Genomic DNA, 20,713 nt, shown 5'->3' with positions numbered 1-20,713 from the left:
AGCCCAACCCAAGATGAGGTAAAGAAGGTAAATTCAACAGTTTTTTTTTTTCAAATAGACTCCCTTATATGTTGAGTTTCAGTGCCTGGAGCTAGCTAAAGTTATATAATTTGCAATTTTATATCACTGTCTTTCCAGTTAACTTTCACTCTTGCTGCAGTTTTTGATGTTCGTGCTGAGAATGTACGATCATTTCATCCAGGTTCTAATTTATTGATTTAAGTTGATTGTTTAAGTTGAAAAAGACATTCCCAGAGGAACATTTAGATATTTGAAAGGCAGAAAACCTGATTCAACCTCTCCTTTCTTTGATTCTACAATGTTTGTATTTTACTGTTTGGAGGAACTAAAAATGCTCTTTTTAAATTAATTTTTATTATCTTTATTTATTAGATAGAGACAGCGAGAAATTGGGAGGAAAAGGGAGACAGAGAAGGAGACAGACAGAGAGACACCTGTTTCACTACTTGTGAAGCTTTCCCCCTGCAGGTGGCAACCAGGGGCTTGAACCCAGATTCTTGTGCATTGTAATGTGTGCTCAACCTGGGGCACCATTGCCCAACCCCCAAAATGTTCTTACCAGTAAAATATTCTCTTATAGTTAAGAAAAAGTTACACCAGGCTCTAATCCTTTGTCTCTGCCAATCAACAATTAGATTTGGTAAGAATTTGTTTTTAGTAAGGATAGCTCCGGTTTGAGGTGATTAATGTAGGTGAAGTAAGGAAGTGAAAGACAACTCCCTGAATGAGCTCATTCATATGTAGACTGTAAATAACTAATAAACTTGCAAAACAAGCAAACAAACGAAAAGCAACTATAAAACCAGCTGACTCAATCACCTCACAGTCTAAATTCTGAGTTGTTCTTGTCATTGCTGCTATTTCAGAGTATTGTTGAACTCTGGCTAATGGTGGTGCTGGGAATTGAATCTGGCATGTTTGATGACCCAGGTATAAAAGGTTTTTTTTTTTTTTTTGCATAACCATTATGTTGTTTCCCCAGTCCACCCCCTTTTATTATTGATATATCCTTAATTTACAATATTATAAAATTTAAGAAGTGTGGTCCCATTCCTACAATACATATACAGGATTCCCCACACCCACCACCAAAGTCCCAATGATATTATATCAAAGAGATGCCTCCACTTACGCCCCTTAACCCCCCTCATTGTTTCCTCCAGTAACCACCGTAGTTTTCACATCTTGAGAATTCACCATTTTTAATTGCTGAGTAGCATTCCATGGTGCATATATACCACAACTTACTCAGCCCTTCATCTAACATATGCTGGAATTTTCTACAGCTTTACTGAGGTATTACTACCAAGTCAAAATTGTACATATTTAAGGTATGCACCATGCCATTGTGATATGCACATATATTATGAAAATAATGGGTTGAAATCACAGTTAACTAACATATCCATCACCTCACAGAGTTCATTTGTTTGGTTTGTTGGTTGGTTTTGGTATAATGAGAAGCCATAAGGTCTGGGAATGGGGGACAGAGAAATAACTCATTGCGGAAAGTATCTGCATTGCTATATGTGTGACCCAGATGCAGTTCTCAGCACCACATGGGAGGTGCTGTGGCAGTGCAGGAAGCTTCAGCACTGCAGTGTCTCCCTGTATCTCTATCTAAATGAAATAGTTGCGTGGAGTGACGAAATCATGCATATGTGAAGCTCCAGTTGCACAAAAATAGAAATTTATTCTCTGAGAAAATATCGAGTACATGGGGGCTGGGCAATAGCACATCTGGTTGAACACACACAGTAGCATCCGGAAAGACCTTTGTTTGAGCCTGTGCTCCCCAGAGGGGATGCCTCATGAGCAATGAAAGGGATCTTCAGGTGTCTCTCTCCCTCTTTATTTCCCCCTCACCTCTCAGTTTCTCTCAGCCCTATCAAACAGAGTAGAAAGAAAACTGGAAAAAATGTTGAGCTGCAGAAATACCCCTGGTGGCAATTAAGGGGAGAAAAAAGGAAAAGAAAAGAGAAAAAACAAGGAAGAAAGAGAAATATATCAAGTACATGAGACCATATTAATAGTTGTCTCACCATGCTGTACCAAAAAATTCCCTTGCAACTTGTTTATTTTATCTGAAATTTTATAACCTCTGCATCTCCCTTACTCCAAGTCCCTTGTAACCATTATTAGATTCTCTTCTATGTGTATTACTTATTTTTTCTTAATTTCACATATTAAATCATACACTATTTATCTCTCCGTTGCATGGCTTGTTTTTGTTTTTTTGTTTTTCTTTTTTTTTTTTTCCTCCAGGGTTATTGCTGGGCTCGGTGCCTGCACCATGAACCCACCGTTCCTGGAGGCCATTTTTCCCCTTTTGTTGCCCTTGTTGTTGTAGCCTCGTTGTGGTTATTATTATTGCCATTGTTGATGTTGTTCGTTGTTGGATAGGACAGAGAGAAATGGAGAGAGGAGGGGAAGACAGAGAGGGGGAGAGAAAAATAGACGCCTGCAGACCTGCTTCACCACCTGTGAAGCAACTCCCCTGCAGGTGGGGAGCCGGAGGCTCCAACCGCGATCCTTATGCCGGTTCATGTGCTTTGCGCCACATGCGCTTTGCGCCACCGCCTGACCCCACATGGCTTGTTTTAATGTCTTCCAAGTTCATCCATAGTGTTTCTATATTGTTGCAGCTGGGAAAATCTCCCCTTACTTTTTATGATAAACTGATTATTATTATTACTACTATTATTATTTTACAAAATCTCTGCTCAGTTCTGGCTCATGGTGGTGTGGGGAATTGAATCTGGGTTATTGGAGCCTCAGGCATGAGAGTTTCTTTGCATAGCTATTATGCTATCTACCCCTGCCTGACAATACGTTGTTCAATCTGTGGATTTTTTCCACTGATTTTGACATCTGAGATACTGGTGTTAGTAGAATATGAGGTAATATGACATGATATCCAGAAGCCTTCAAGTACTTCAGAATAGGAGTCGGTGTGAGTAGGGAGAGGAGGGGAACATGCACAGGTGCTCCTGCATGAAGATTTGACTTTATCTATTTTTCAGTTACTTCAGAGCCATTTGACTGTAGGTTATTTTTCAAGTATTTATTTATTTATTTATTTATTTATTTATTTATTTATTGGCTAGAGTTGCTTCTCTGTTTGTGAAGATTTCCTCCTGCAGGTGGGGACTGGGTCCCTAAACCTGGATCCTCATGCATTGTAACCGAATGCTGGTACACTCAGTCCTTTGTAAATTACTTCTAATAATTAATGATTTTCATCTTCCTGCTTAAGAACTTTCTTGCCATAAAAAACTATGTCCTATTGCCCTTTATTTTTTTAGTTTTTTTATTGTGAATAAATACTTGTAATATAAAAATTTGCTATCTTACCCATTTTCAAGTGAACAGTTCAGTGACATTAAGTCCATTTATGTAGCTATACACTAATAACATCGTCTCCAGACACCCTTTTTCTCTCTCCTTGGGTTAATTTTAGACCCCAAATTTAACTAAATTAAAAATCTGTGTACATTTTCATTTTAGTAAATACAATCGCCTGTCCAGCCTGTATAGTAGTCACACATCTAACACGGAAAGGTTTCTATATTTTTAATCACTATTTACAATCCTTTGAGGATCAAATTGTTCTAGTGTTAGTTAAACGTAGACTGGAGGAGGTGAACGTTATTTGAAGAACGGAAGAAAGCCCAGTAGTTAAGAATATAAAGTTCAGGGTGAGTGGAGTAAGTTTGGATCTTGTCTTTGAGAAGTTGAGCAAGTTGCTAATACCTCTGATCTGATCTTTCCCATCTGTAAAACTAATTCTTAAAGTAGACTACCTCGTAGTGTCATTGCAGACGTTTCTAAATGCTTATGACATGTTTGTTAAATATTGAACTGTTGTTTTCGACGGGTTATCTTGTTTTCGCCGGGCTGGCTTCACGGGTGGGTAACAGACGACCAGGAACTCATGGTTGAGCTGTAGGCAGTATCTCTTTATTCATGCAGGACGTAGCACAATCTAAGACGAGCTAAGCTAAACTCAAGTTACAGTACTCTAAAACTCACAATGCTGTCTTTATATATACTTCCCAAGTAGGGTGGAAACAGGATGTGACATAGAGAGGGTGGAGAGAAAAGTGACTGGCGAAAATCAGAGTGTGACAAGGAGGGGGTGGAGCAGGCGAGAATCCTATCACTGAACCACCAATGCCCTGGAGGGAGGGTGGAACTTGTTAACAGTGGTTATGTAAATAGAATGAAGTGGTTATGTGAATAGAATAGTGTTAAGCAGGGGGGATTTAAACCAAATGAAACAGAAGGGGTCTCATGCATACCAACATTGAACTTTATGATTATATATTTGGACATTACATGGACAATTGCATTTAATCTCTATAATGTTTTTAGGAAGTAAATACTACCAACCCTGTTTCTATACACAAGGAAGTTCCTATTTCTAAAATTCTAAGTAAACCTTAATGTCATAGCCCAGGACTGACAGAGTCTGAATTTGAGGTAGTTTATTTGATGACAAAACTCACTTGTTATTCATATTAAGGCCTCGTCAGTTTATAAATTAGCCAACAGAAATGAGAGGGTGAGGACCTTTCCTGAGGTAACACAGGGTGAAAAGTATGAACTGCTGTGTCCTTGAGCTTCCTCCTCAGAGGTTAATGAGCTTGCTAGGTTACTTGGGGCAGGAGGGCATGCCACAGGCTTGCCCAGCTTCAAAGGATGGCCTCTATGTTGCTGCAGTGTCAAAGCCTGGTCAATCCAATGGACAAAGTAGATGGTTGTCTTATTACTACCATGATTAACACAACCATGCTGTGATAGATGGCACAATTATCTCCCTAAACAAGTGCTTCCAAAAAGTGCTGCTTATCTCATGCTAATTATGCAGTGAGCTGCTACTCTTGATGAATGGTGGCACAGAGACTGAGATGAGATACAGAGTCATGGGATAGTCAGGAGAATGATGTTCATCTTTAGCATTGGTTCTCAAACTCTTGGTCCCAGCAACCATTAATACTCCAGTGTTTTGTTGATAACACCAAAGAGTCTTTGGTTAAATGGAAGCTGTTAATATTTACAGAATTCACAATGAAAACTGAGGCTTTTTAAGCATATTTATTTAAAACTAAGACAAATGCATTGTTACCATAAATGACTTAGTTTCATTAGAAAAATGTATGTCCAAATATAACACTCAGTTAAAAGACTGTTATTACTGGGCTGGGCAGATTGATAGTGGTTATTCCAAAGAGTTCATGCCTATGGCTCTAAGGTTTCAGGTTTAATTCCCAGCACCAACAAAAGCCATAGCTGAGCAATGCTCCAGTTTTGAAAAATAAAGAAAAATAGTCATTGTTACACATTTTTTGCAAGTATCTTTTATGTGAGGTTTAGTCAAAAGCATATAGTTTTTAAAATTTACTTACTTAGTGGCCAGGTGGAGCACACCTGGTGGAGTGCACATGTTACAATGCACAAGGACCCAGGTTCGAGCTGCCATCCCCCATCCGAATAGTGAAGCAGGGCTGTCTGTCTGTCTCTCTCTCTCTATCACCCCCTTCCCTCTCAATTTCTGGTTGTCTCTATCCAACAAATAAATAAAGATAATTTTTAGAAATAAAAATAAATTAAAAAATTTTACTTACCTGAGTAGTGCTTTAATAGTCTTTTTAATTTTTTAAATATTTTCTTTAAGATAATTTAAAGGTGGGGATCAGGGCTTGAACCTGGGTCCTTGCGCACTGTAACATGTGCACTCTACCAGGTGTGCCACCACCTAGTCCCCTTTAATAGTCTTTTTAGATAACTGGAAAGTTTCCTCTTTGATAACGCAATGTAAGTGATAAGTAGTAATTTCTTAAGTGTTAGTTTCAATGTGAATTCTGAAACCATATAAATGAATTGTATACTCCATTATATTAAAACTAAGATTTATGCACATATCGAATTAATTTAATGCTCACATGTGATTGTTTTCGAACATGAAGTGTTATACATTTGGAAAACAATAGTTCTCTGAGTATATATTTTAAAACCTATTACTAATTATCTCATAAAATTCATAGTAGAGGATATGTTTTCCAATTTTTTAATTTTTACTTGACACTTCTTTATCATTAGTAACAAAAACATGCTTTTCCCCCTTCCTTGAAGTGATCTTTATTACTTTTTTATTTTTTTATTGGATTTGGTCACCAGGGTTATCACTGGGATTTAGTGCCTGCAAGACTCCACCTATTCAGAGGTCATTTTTTTTCTTCTTCCAGATAGAAAGTACAACAGAGAGGAAGAGAAAGAGAAGGATAGACACTGCAACATCCCATAGCTTGTGAACTTCCCCCATAGAGGCACGCCCATACAGTGGTTTGGGGGCTCAAATTTGGATCCTTGCATATAATAATACATGCTCTTTACTAAGTGCTATGAATCCATTGCTCCTGGTGGCCATCTTTTTTTTCCATTGTTGTTGCTGTTGTAGTTGGCTAGGACAGACAGAAATTGAAAGAGGAGGGGGAGACAAAAAGGGGGAGAGAAAGACACCTGCAGACCTGCTTTACCGCTTGTGAAACAACGCCCCACTACAGGTGGGGAGCAGGGGGCTCGAACCGGGATCCTTAGCTGGTCCTTGTGGTTCACACTATGTGCAGTTAACCCAGTATACTACTGGCTCCCCACCCCACCCCTCACTTTTTTGAAGCAAATGCTACCCAGTTCCTAAGTCAGGAAATAGTAGTTTCTCTGGAAGGAAGTCTTGAGTAAAAACACTGTGCCAAAAATACTTTTTCTCAAGATAACCAGCATACTCAGAGCACCAGAGGTTCTCAATACATCCTCCTCCTTTTTGCCAGATAGAATATTTAAATAACATGTATTCAGAGTTTAAGGTTTAAAGCTTAAATAGACAGTTTAACTCCAATTATTGCCAGGGGCTCATTCTAATAAGTTGGTTCAGCTGATATGCAAGCCTATTTTTTTTTTTCTAATCTGCCCATTGACTGATGAGTGGGTAAAGAAGTGGAATGGGATGGAATAAAACAAAGTGATGCACTATTAAGCCATAAGTAAAGATAAATTCATGCCATTTGCATGAATAGAACTAGAGAATATTATAGTAAGTGATGTGAGCCAGACAGAGAAAGACAACCACCGTATGACTTCACTCATCAGTAATAGAGAAAACAGACAGTTTAACTTAGTAAAACAATAAACTTGAACTATAAGGTCAGTTTGCAGCTACCAAGGGAGAGAAAAGGGTACGTCTTGTAAATTGGGATGAAAAGAATGCAAATGTGGATTTTCAGGACTGCATACTTAAAACTTAAATGATGTTATAAATTCAACGTTACCTCAATAAGAGAAAGCAGATTGAAGTTTTAATGTAGTTAACAATTTTTATTGTTTTAAGAAGGACTTTCTTAATATAACTTAGCTTATTTCCTTTGAGTTTCCCTTGATCTGTACAAAGGGCAGAGTAGATTTATTCGCCATTACTTCTGCATCATCTGTACAAGTATAAACAATCAATAAGTCTAGTATTATCGAGAAATTGTGTTGAAGTGCCAGTCCCTCCCACCTTCTAAGATCTACAGATTCTGAGATATGAAACTAATTGTGTAGAACACCAACCCTGTGATCCATCCTAAGAAAGCTTCAGAGTTTGTCTCATAATAATTCTCTATACTCATTTTTTAATTGCTACGGGAGAATTCAGTCTGACAAGCAAACTGTCTTGGTTACTCTTTGTCTACATTTCTGGTGACCTATTTCTTCATTCCACTATCTTCTGTGATCACATCCTGGACCTTCTTACTCTCTACGGCATCTTTTCTTTTATTTATAAAAAGGAGACACTGACAAAACCATAGGCTATGAGGGGTACAACTCCACACAATTCCCACCACCAGAACTCTGTATCCCATCCCCTCCCTTTCGTATTCTTTATCCTTCTGGGAGTGTGGATGCAAGGTCATTGTGGGATGCAGAAGGTGGAAGGTCTGGCTTCTGTAATTGCTTCCTTGCTGAACATGGGCGTTGACAGGTCAATCCATATTCTCAGCCTGCCTCTGTCTTTACCTAGTGGGGTGGGGGTTCTGGGGAATAGGAGCTCCAGGACACATTGGTGGGGTTGTCTGTCCAAAGAAGTCTATAAGGCACCTTTACTTACTCAAACTCACTAATTCATGAGTCACCTCTGAATACCCATTTAGAGGCTCTCTTGCCTCTCCTCCTTCTATCTTTATATACTAAGGGAATCTTGCTGAACATTCCATGGACTTCATTGGGCTCTCCTTCCACACTTTCTTAAAGTATTGATGACATTTCTTTTTTTATTATTTATTGGGGGTTTACAGTTGACAGTAAAATACAACAGTTTGTATATGCATAACATTGCCATATAACAATACAACCCCCACTAAGTCCTTCTCCGCAATCATGTTCCAAGACCTTAACCTCCCACCAACCCCAGAGTTCTTTACTTTGGTGCATACGCCAACTCCACTCCACATTCTGCTTTGTGTTTCCCCTTCTTCTGTCTATGAGTGAGATCATCCCATATTCATCCTTTTTCTTCTGGGAATTGTGTGGAGTTGTACCCCTTTTATCCTATGTTTTTTGCCAATGTTTCCTTTTTATAAATAAAAATTAAAATTAAAAAAGAAGGCTACAGAACAGATGATAGAAAATTTTTTAAAATATCATCTTCAAGCTCTATCCAAGATGGGGCAAAGAGGGTGAATTCACCAAATGAGATTTCATATATATAGGGCTGTCACTATGAATCCACTGCTCCTGGTGGCATTTTTTTCTTTTTCTTTATTCCATTGCTCTTACTGCATAGGACAGAGAGAAATTGAGAGGGGGCAGGAAGATAAAGAGGGCGAAACAAAGACACCTGTAGCCCTGCTTCATCGCTCATGAAGCTTTCCCCCTGTAGGTGGAGAAGCCACTGCAGGTGAGGAGTGGAGGATTGAACCCAGATCTTTGTGCAGGTCCTTGTGTGCTTAACCAGGTATGCCACCACCTGGCCACCAATATTTATTATTATTATTATTATTATTATTATTAGGTAGAGACAAAGAGAAATGGAGAGGGGAGGGGCAGACAGAGAGGTAGACAGACAGAGACACACCTGTCGCCCTGCCCCACTCTGCTATCCCCCTGCAGGTGGGGACTAGAAGCTCGAACCAGGTCCTTGGGCACTGTAGCATGTGTGCTTAACCAGGTGTGCCACCATCTGTCCCTCCTCCCCCCCATATTTCTTTATAATCAGTTTTGGTTTCATGATCCATCTATTTAAAATCTTAACTGGATTCCAAATCTTGGGACCCTTTTATTTCTTTGACCATACTTACCTGTAAAACCCAACTGTTGCTGAATCCAGTGGTCTACTTCTTTCCCTGGATAGCTCACTGGTACCTTTCATTCTTGTTTGTTTGTTTGTTTTTCTTTAGTAGAGCACTCCTCAGCTCTGGCTGATGGTGATGTGGGGGACTGAATCTGGGATTTTGGAGTTTCAGGCATGAGAGACTTTTGCATAACCATTATGCTATCTGTCCTCTGCCCTTTCACTCTTGTTATGAGCATCAGTTCTTGGTGGGGTCGGGGGGGGGGGATCTCTCAATCTCTCATAGCCTAGATTGGCTAGATATCTCCATTCATATGATTTGGTAATTGCTGAATATCTTTATCTCAGTAGTTAACTATCACATTTGCAATAAGTCTGCCTTTCCCTCCACATTGTAAGCTCTGTAAAGCTAGGTACTGTATAGTTTGCATGATTTCTTTTGTAATCCCAGAACCTATCATGGTGCCAGATATAAGGAGGGTGCTCAGCAAATTTAGGAAAAGAAACAGAAGGGGAGAGGGAAAGAGAAAAGAAGGTGGGAAAAGGGAAAGAGGTAAGATGGATGGAGAGAGGGAAGAGAAAAAAAGAAAGAAAAGTTGGAGTGGAAGGAGAAAATAAGTCAATTTACGGGAAATAAAATGGCATTATTTAGAGATGTATTGGGACCCGGTTCTATTCTAATGAAATCATCTTGGCATCAGTACATTCAAATGAGTCAAAATTCATCCCATGTGTCATTGTTTTCTGATAAATTTCCTTCATAATTAAAATTTGAAACATAGGAACATAGAGAGATACAAGGGTCCTAATCTTCAAAAGATGGGTGGTGATACAGAGGGAAGGTTTGTAAACAAATAATTCTCGCAAGAGCTCTGCATCTCACTATAGCATTGTCAAGATAATGTCATTGTAAGCTCACAGAGACTGCATTATGATGTCAAAAATGGGACGAAACAGTATTAATGGATGGGGGCTGCAGCTTAGACAGAACAGTGCTGTGTTCCTGTGGTTTTAAAAGCTTTGTGACATGATGTCTAGACAGAGGCGCACACAATAATGCTATCACTGAAGCAAGTGTACAGAAGGTACATCAAGACCATTCATTAAGTCATTACGGGCTCCAACCTTTGGAGCCAATATCAATATGACCAGCCTTTTCTCATAATTCCAATGAATTTTTAATGTAGTTGGTTTTGGTGATTGTAAAAGTAATACATTCTCGTTAGAGAAAACATAGAAAAGATTATAAAAATGCTGCTCCCAAGTCCTCCTACCATTAATATTTTGCTATAATTTAATTTCAGTCTTTCCATAACAGTTGAGGTAATACTCAATCTGTTTTTTTTCTACTTGATATTGTAGCAGAAATATGAACTGTGATGACTGTGATGACTATACATTGTTCCACTCCGCTAACATCAGGCAACAGAGCACTCAAGTGTTCTATATTCTGGTTATTTACTAAAAGTATATCTTATGTAATGAAATGACTGAGATATGTGGGCTGGGCAGTGATGTATCTGGCAGAGTGCCCACATTACCTTTCACAAGACCCCAATCCCCACCTCACAGGCAATGAAGTCCTGCAGGTGTTTCTCTTTCCCTCCCTGTCTCTTCCTTCCCTCTCAAATGTCTCTCTATCTCCATGAAAGGGGAGGGGGAAGCACATGACCTCTGGGAAGAATAGATTTACCATGCAGGCACTAAAGCCTAAGTATAATCCTGCTGGTAGTAAAAAACATGTTTAAGGGCTACAAGTCATGTTTAAAGCTTATGACCTATAAGGTAAAATGACTCTCTGAAAGAGTTGTATCTGTTTTTCAATTACTTCAGAGCCATTAATAAATGTGTAGCCTCATAAATTGCAGCACATAGTTTTAAAGCATCTTCCAGTCACTGAAAAAAAAATCTACTCAGGCTCACTTCAATAATGTACTTGCATTTTCATGCACACAACCTGGGCTCTCACCTGGCTCCCACAACTGAAGGAAATATCTGTGCTGTAGTGCCTCTTTCCCTCAGTCCCCTTTTTCTCCTGTCTCTCTCTCTCTCTCTCTCTCTCTCTCTCTCTCTCTCTCTCTCCTATATACAATCAACCTGAAGCAGTGAAGACTATATATTTCAAGAACTAACGTATTTAGTGCAGAGCACTGGGATTTAGTATCTTTGATTCTAGTCCAGTTTATATCCAACTTGCTCCGCTACTGTGAGCTAATTTCTTTAATTATCTATCTTTTAGGGTTTTTTTTTCATTTAGGGACTCACCACAGGTCAATACAATGTTATTGCAGTTTCTCAAAGTATGCTCTGTAGCATACTCTGTAGCATGCTCATATACATGGGTGTAATAGAAGGAGGAGGAGGAGAAGGAGGTGGAAGAGGAGGAAGAGGAGGAGAGACAGAGAGGGAAAGAGAGAAATAGAAGACAGAGATAGACACAGTCCTCCTCCACTCTTCTTCAACATATGTAGTGCCAGGAAACAGGCCCACATACATACAAATCTTGTGCTTTCCCCACTAAACACCTCCCACAACTTCCATTTTCTTATTATTGAAAATCAAGAATAATAACTTGGGAAGCTGTTTTGATTATGGACTGGGGTCATACATGTAAAACCCTGAGCATAAACCTGGAATGCACGTTGATTTCTTTTCTCTAATCTTCTCAAATCCACACATTCTCATCAATTCTCTGTCGTATTCAAGAGCACACCAATGACCGCTCACTATAAACAGAGCTGTGGAGTAGTGAGACACTTCACTTTTGTTTTCTTAAGGAGGGTGACATATTGGGTAATGTGTCTAAAACCTAGAATTGAATATGCAACACAGAAATCGAATGCTTGACCCCAGAATGTGGGCACATCAGCAGTTTATATCATAAATAAATAATTGGTTTCCACCTCTAGACTAGAAGGTCAGACAGTTTAACTTTGATTAATGCCAGGGGAATCATTCTAAAAAGTTAGTTCAGCATATAGACAAGGCTGACTTTTACTATTTACGCAATCTTGATCCAGTTCCATTAAGCTACATGAGAGTTATAATAATAAACTTAAATATTTTAAATTTTATTTTGAGATTACTAGATCTCTGGTGTGCTCTATGATGATTAAATCCAATGAAACATTTGCTGGCTTTGTGTTAGAACTTGCTCTGTGTTAACGATTGTTTCCTTCTTTTTGTAACCTTTCCTCTCTTGAACAATTCTCTTCCTACCTCCTGGAGCCGGTTGACTTTGACTTCTCTGAAACCTGGTGTCCCTCAAGGTGCAACCTTTCTTTCTCTCTTTCTATTTTTGTTAGCCTTTAGGACTTTCCGTTCACTTCTTTACCTTCACATACATTTGTTTTTCCTAATACCTCCTAAACATAGATATATTCATTCTAGACCACACTCCTAAAATCCAGTTTTGTTAATCCAACTGAATACCTCCACAAAGTTCCTCTCAGGCACAGTCAACCCAATGGCTCCAAGTCCACACTCTGAATTCTCTTAGCTACCTCCTGTCCTACTTTTACCCACACCAGTAAGGAGAGCCACCATGACACACAGATGCTTAATTCAGAGACCTAACAGTGTTTTTTTTTTTAAAATATTTTATTTACTTGTTATCAGATAGAGACAAGGAGAAATTGAGAGGGGAGGGAAAGATACAGAGGGAAAGAAACAGAGAGACACCTGCAGCCTTACTTCCCAAATTGTGAAGCTTTCTTCCTGCAGGTGGGGACCAGGGGCTTGAACCTGGGTCCTTGTGCACTGTAATGTGTGTGCTCAACCAGGTGCAACACTTACCTGGCCCCCTTAACAGTCCAGTCCTTTGGAAATTCCTATCAGTGCTATCATTAAAATGGTTCTCAGAGATCTTCCTTTTTCTACTGCCATCTTCCAAATTTAAAAGTAATTCTTTCCTTCACCAAGATCATGTATCTATGCCTTCTATGGGCCAAGGTTTATTTTGTTTTTCTCCAACCCTTTCTCTGCAGAGCTATCAGGATGATTTTAAAATTCAAAATTAAGTATTACTGCCCACCCTTATAAAACACTCTGGAGTTTTTACATACTGCTACACAGAGACTAAGACCCAAACCCTTTATTACTGGGCCCAAGGTCCTCTGTGATCTGACGTCTGCCCACCTTTGTGACATCCTCTCATGGAACAATTCTCTGTTCTCAGGCTCCTCTCTCCCTTCAATTTCATGAATAAGAACTGTCTTCTAAGAAGTGTCTTAGACATGCTGACCTTCCTTCTGAGCCCTGTTCCTCACTTAGCTTCTCTTACCATACCTCACATTTCACCTTAAATACCACCTCAAAAAAAAAAAAAAATCCTGTTCTAAAAAATGGATCTTTACATTTCTCTGATGTCCTCTATCAAAAAACCCTATTTGCTTGCTTAAGAGAACTTAAAACATTTTTTTTTCTTTCTGCCACCAAGGTTATTGCTGGGGCTCAGTGCCAGCACTACAAATCCGTGACTACTGGTGACCATTTTATCATTTTCTTTCTCTTCTTTTTCTTTTCTTTTTCCTTGGTAGGACAGAGGGAAATTGAGAGGAAGGGGAGATAGAGAGCGAGAGAGAAAGACACCTGCAAAGTGTCTTCCCTGCAGGTGGGGAGCAGGGCTTTGAACCTGGATCCTTCCGCATAGTGATACTTGAGTTTAACAGGCTCCATGGCAAACGCTAGAAGAAGAACAGGCTCCATCACCACCGAGCCCTGTTGGGTAGTTTGCCACCTTCCCCTGGCTTCTACTTAACCATATGCCTATATAGGGATTTACTGATCCAAAGCTTTGGTCTATTTACATAAATCACTTTTACATAAAGCACTCCAGGGCATTGGTGGTTCAATGATAGGATTCTCGCCTGCTCCACCCCCTCCTTGTCACACCCTGATCCCTTCTTTGTCACACCCTGATTTTCACCAGTCACTTTTCTCTCCACCCTCTCTATATCACATCCTGTTTCCACCCTACTTGGAGAGTATAAAAACAGCTGCTCTTCTGATTAAAGACACTTGGAAATTGCTTTCCAGCTCCGAGAGTTCCAGAGTGTATCTCCTGCGGAAGTTGGTGCAGCACGAGTTCCTGATCCCTCTCCCACACAGCAGCCTAGATCGGCTCCAGTTGAGTTCTCTCCAACCCAGAGAGCACTAGCTCGGGAAGAAGTACCCTCAGGCTATCCCGGCATAGCCCCACACTTAACACATTTTGACTGAAATAATTTGTTTACATATTTACTGACTGCTGATTCCATTACTGTACTGTAAATTCCATCAGTTCACCACCTGCCACCTAGCATACATGGTATATTTATTGAATGTGTGAACAAAGGAAATAATGAGTAAATTTTTAAAAAGTATATTCTGTGTGCCAGACTTACATAGAACATCACACAGAGGTTTAGTTTTGAGCATCTATCAGGTTCTTTAACAGTATTTGCATAATTTTATTTCAGTCCTACAGAATAATCCCACCTCATTTATCTGGCTGAACTTTCCCAACTCAGTTAAATTTCATTCCTTCTAGATAGCTTTCTTTTCTAGATAGTGAGAAACTGGGTCTTATATGTTTAAGTATATTTACACAAGATTTACAGGAAGTGAGTGGTAAATTCAGGACTTGACCCCTGGTTGATTTCACTCTGGAGCCCACACTCAATGCCACTTGTAGTATAAATGCAATTAGTTACCCCCCAAAAAAATGTCTTCATAGTCACAGAACTTTTTCAGTCACATCGCTATTCTAAATGTTGATATTAGTTAAAATTTCATGAAGCCTGAATATATACTGATTTGCAGTCATCTTTGCAACTATTAAAAATGTCCACAGGTCCCTATCATAATAAACTTTTCTGGATATTCAAATGCACATAAAGCAATATAGTAATAATAATGATAATAATAATAATAATGACCATCATGACTTGAATTTCTTCAGGGCCCATTGCTTACTTGACCTTGTGATTATCTTCTCTATTGAGATGTCTCACTTATGTTTCTTTGATCTTTCTATGGAATTTTGTTCACTCTTCACCAGTGGAAATGTTGACTTTAAAAAAAAATTCTATGTAAACAAAAGCCTGGCAGTAGTGTGTCTGGTTGAGTACACATTGCCATGCGCTCAGACCCAGGTTTAAGTCCCTGGTCCTCATATGCAGGCAGGGAAGCTTCATGAGTGGTGAAGCTAAGTTATGATAAGATAGTGATGTATGTTGTAAATTTTAGAGTAATCACCAAAATAAACAGTAAGTGGAATAGTCAATAAATAAATTTGGGAAAATTAGAAAGAAAAAAAAAGATCAGATCTAAAAGTATATGACAAAACAAAAACAGAAAAAACAGGGGGTCAGGCAGTAGCACAGCAGGTTAAGCGCAAATGGTACAAAGCACAAGGACCGGCTCAAGGATTCCGGTTCAAGCCCCTGGCTCCCCATCTACAGAGAGTCTCTTCACAATCGGTGAAGCAGGTCTGCAGGTGTCTATCTTTCTCTCTCCCTCTGTGTCTCCCCTTCTCTCTCCATTTCTCTCTGTCCTGTCCAACAACAATGACAGCAATAACATCAATAACAATAATAACCACAACAATGATAACAAAAATTAAAAAAAAAAAAGGGTAACAAAAAGGGGAAAAAAATAGCCTCCAGGAGCAGTGGATGTGTAGCACAGGCACTGAGTCACCCAGCAATAACCCTGGAGGCAAAAAAAAAAAAAAAGAAAAGAAAAAATAGCAGATGGGAAAAATAGAAAAATGATCAACTTAATTAAATACAACCATATCAAAAATTCCATTTTCTTATGAATGGTATAAAATACTGTGATTAAATGATAGAGATTATTAATTAGACTAGGTAATAAAACAGGGCTCATCTCAGTGCTACCTTCAGGAAGCACACTTTAAAATATGAAGATTAGGTCAAGTTATATTCTTTGAACAGAACTTTATGGCATTGATAAGCTCTTGAATTCCCTTCCTCTGCTGCATGTTTTTCTAACTAACATTTATATTTAAACTCATTGGTATGGATAACTGTTTTACCCATAAAAATTATGTCATTCAGCAGAAAAGAAGAGTAGGCTAAATTAAAACATTGGGGGAAAATTCACCATGTGAGTACTAATCATACCAAAGGGAGTACCGTTACATTAACAATAGATTTGTTGAACAGGTTGGTTGCCAAGAGTAATGAAAGGCTTTCATCTTGATAAAGGGGAAAATCATTAAGAAAACCTAACAATCCTAAATGTTGATTGATTGACTGATAGTTACTTAATAGCACAACTTCAAAACTTACATGAAGCAAAGACTGATAGAATGGAACAGAGAAACAGACAAGTCTACGAATACAGTCAGAGACTATCACACCCCTGCCTTAGTAATTGATAGACCAAGTGGATAACTCATGGAATGCTAACAACCAAAATGACTAAAGGGCTTAGGACTGCACCCACACTTTTAAGGACAAATGAATATGCACTAAGGTAAATCATATGCCTTGCTTTGTCATAAAATATCAAAGTGTAGATTATAGAATTTCTATTTTATTTTATCTTTATTACTGATATGATAATAATTTATAAGATTATGATATATTAAGGGTATAATTTCTCCACCACTCCCCCCACCAAAGTTTGTGCCTCTATTTCCCCAGTGATAACCACTGTATTTTTCCTAAGGCATTAGAGAGGTTGAGTACATTTTAAAAAAATATATAGCATTTTTATTTTAAACAACATATGTTAATATGCATTGATTGTAGAGCATATGTGATAGAAATTGATCACAGTTTGAAACAATGTATTTTTTTAAATATTGGCTTGAGTGAGTGAGTGAGTGAGAGAGAGAGAGAGAGAGAGAGAGGAGACCCAAGCATTGCTATGGTAAGTGCAATGCCAAGGATCAAACTTGGGACCTCAGGCTTGAGAGTCCAAAACTCCATCCACTGTACATCCCCTAGAACACCAGGCTGAAGATCTCTTAAAATCTTTTTACTGGCTGGTTTATGGGGGGGCCAAAGAGGTAGCACACTGGGTAGAACAATGTACTAACAAGCTCACATGACTGTTTAATTACTGGCACTCCATGGGAATACAGTGGTACCAGGAGAAGATCCATTACTGTGGTGTGTGTGTGTGTGTGTGTGTGTGTGTGTGTGTGTGTGTATGTGTGTAATAATAAAAATGCAAAAGTTGGCCCAGAAGCAATGAAATAGCACATGAAATAGGCCCTGGTGCCAAAGGAAAAAGTGGACGACAGTGATGCATAATATTATCTTTTAAGAGTGTAATTTAATACCCACCACACCATGCCAGTGAACCTGTTCACTTGGACAGTGTGCTGCTTTTGATATAAACAACTCAGGTTGAAGTCTGGTCCCTACCACATTGAAAGAAGCAATGTTCTGTGTAACCTTCTCTGTTCCACTTACTTTGTCTCTCCCTCTCTCTCTCTCGCTCTCTCTCTCTCTCTACTTCTCTGTCTCTGTCTGAAAATAAATTAAGTAAATAATCGATTCACCACATTAACCTTCAAAGTTCTAGTGAGACTGGAAATGTAACTTCCTCGCATCACCTTTGTCTTAATTTTTAATACCCTCTTGTCTATTAAAATTTTAATTGAGTAAGTGATAGACATGATTATCTTATTAGACTTAATATTTATCATTAAAGATGTAAATATCTACTATTCTTAATATTAAAAGTTCATGTAAGATTATTTTAGGGAGAAACATCAATACTTAATTTTTTAAGTTCAAAAATCACATGTAAATGTGATTACAAATTTGTTTTGATTCTTTTCATACCTCAGAGAGCGTAGATATGTTTTTAAAAAATAAGTAAAAGATAGTAACAATCACTTAATTTAGTTTTCAGCAGTCTTCTTAATTGCATTTATCTGAATGCTGACTATGTTTTTGCATTGCTCTAGGTACTTTCTATACATGAAATTCTTTTCATTTCTTCGCCTTTTATTGCTTAGAAAACTTAAATAACTTTCTGGAGGTCACACCCTTAGTAAATACCAGTGCCAGATTCTGAACCCAGTCAAGTTATTTCACCATGCACTGTTCTGTTTCCAAAGCCAGGGTCAGAGACGTTGACTTTAGACACAAAGGCCTCGTGATTTCCCACTTCAGCACTTTATAAAGTATTTAATTGGTTCTCTTTTGCCTTGACTTTAAATTTGCCTCTTCACTGGTCTGTCTTATTTGATAAGTTCATCAAACATCAAGACTCTTTGTTCATTTTCAAAAAGGATTACAGTGATAAGCTTTTATAATTAAGAGTATCTCAGAAGAGATTTTCTTGAGCACAGTTCTCTTGCCTTTATCTTCTAATTATTAGAGATGAATTTTTCTGATTTTTTTCAAAATTGTATCTGCTTTGAATACATGTTGCAAGTTAATTGCTTATAGAAATGCCCTGCCACCACTGCCACCATTACTTAAAGGAGATCTCTTTTGCTCTAGCATTTAAAAGCAATAATGATTCAAAATTGAATAATCTAACACTAGCTTGAATAAAAGAATTCTGGTTAAAATCTTTAATGTTTGGGAGACAAGGACTACTTCACAGTTATCCCAAAGGCAAAATTAAAAGCTACAAAAGCACCACAGAAAACTCGCTGATGCAGTACAACAAACTAAGAAATGACATATTTTTCTGTACAAAAGTGCCTCAGGATTTTTCTGACAACCCAACAGAATGGATGAAACTACAGTGCACATATAAAAAGCTCCCACTCCCATATAAAAAGTCAAATCTGCTTTGAGAATGAAATGATCCAGAATCTCTACATTTTCCTGTCCCCAAAACAATTTTATATATGATTTTACTTTATCCTCCCCCATACACTATGATGTAATTATTCTCTTTTATTTCTAGATTTATTTTTATTTCATTCCTGTTGGCTAGATAGTGTCACACTGACAGAGAAGTTAGAGCACTGCTCTGTTAGATACAATGCTGAGGATTAAACTAGGATCCCCAAACATGCAAGTGACCCAGTCAGCCAACTGAACTATCTCCATGACTACAAGAGAGGGTATTCTTTAATCCATAAACAGACGAGTAGAGGATAGCAGTCTAACATTTCTCAAGGGAACTGTCATTCATTAAACTAAATATATTTTGTATCTAGGATCTCATGTTCATTAATTCTTATAGAAAAGGCATTATCATCATTATTATTATTACTATCAGCATTTTACATATAGGGAAATTGAAAATAAAAGAGAATAAGTGACTTATTCCAGATCCCTCTTTGTAAATTTTGAAGAGATCTTTTACTCTACTTTGTATTTAAGATGTACATATGAAACATGCACAGTTATATAAATTTATGCTATATAAATATTTATCATGCATTTATATTCATTGTATAACCATTGTTGAAAATTAGATTTCTCTATCAGTGGATACAAAATAGGATCCATAGTCTGTATTCCTATACCCAAACATGTTGTTTGTTTAATAAAGAAAAATATATCAGAAAAAAATTTTCTGTAGTGACCAACTCACCGGTTCACCTTGTCTTGTGTAGTTACCCCAGGCTGACAAGTCATCAAAGACAAAATGAAGAAAGAAAAACCAAACATTTCATCCAGAAGCCACAACCCAATATTATCCAGAAGAAATCAAATTATTCAGGAAGCTGAGTAAAAGGTGTTTTATCAGCCAGGACCTCTAAGACCTGTGTAATACTTGAAACCAAAGTGAGCTCTCTCAATTCTCATTCAGATGTGGTTAATTAGTTACTAGGGTATTGATTATAAGATGCCCTAAAATCCCAGATACCAAAGGCCACTGTCTTTCATACCTTTTGAAAAAGCGATGTCTATAGAGTTTAGGACAGGAGGAATTTTAACTAAATCTAACTTAGCAAAAGTATCTTACTTTCCTTGGAAAAGCAACAGGATCTTATTTTTCAGAAGAAGGCAAAATTCAAACCAAGGCTTAGTCCCAGAACTCATGGTATTTTTGAGTGACAACTACTGAGATCAAGTCAACCTTTTTTATCCTGATTTATTACTCATTTGTTCATGTTTTAATTTTTGTGTGTGTGTGAAGACAGAGAAATTGAGGAAGGGAAGGGGAGAGAGAAGAGGTGAGAGGCAGAGACACCTACAACACTGCTCGTGAAGCTTTCCATCCTTACCTGGGGGGACCAGGGGCTTGAACCCAGGTCCTTGTGCACAGTAACGTATGTATTCTACCAGATGCATCACCACCTGGCCCCCAATCAATCTCTTTTTTGCAAGAATGAGATAAGGCTAACACTGACAGAGCAGCTCAGTTGTAAACAGCCTTAAAAAAAAAAAAAAAGCTAACATTTACATAGAGGCTCTACAATATATCAGTAAA

General features: G+C 38.2%; 1 protein-coding gene across 1 annotated transcript in view; it reads right to left on the bottom strand.

The window, feature by feature from the left end:
• The window catches only part of C8A (complement C8 alpha chain), a 78,602-nt gene extending 58,546 nt beyond the window's left edge, over positions 1-20,056 (bottom strand). The window contains exon 1 of the mRNA XM_016185978.2: positions 19,871-20,056. Within this exon, the coding sequence (XP_016041464.2) occupies positions 19,871-19,947 (77 nt within the window). The 5' untranslated portion in view covers positions 19,948-20,056. The remainder of the gene's footprint in view (positions 1-19,870) is intronic.
• Positions 20,057-20,713: the final 657 nt, after the last annotated feature.

The sequence above is a fragment of the Erinaceus europaeus genome, chromosome 13 (genome assembly GCF_950295315.1).
Source record: "Erinaceus europaeus chromosome 13, mEriEur2.1, whole genome shotgun sequence".
Taxonomy (NCBI): Eukaryota; Metazoa; Chordata; class Mammalia; order Eulipotyphla; family Erinaceidae; genus Erinaceus; species Erinaceus europaeus.
The sequence above is the reverse complement of the archived record's forward strand: the minus strand, read 5'-3'. Positions and strand labels throughout refer to the sequence as shown.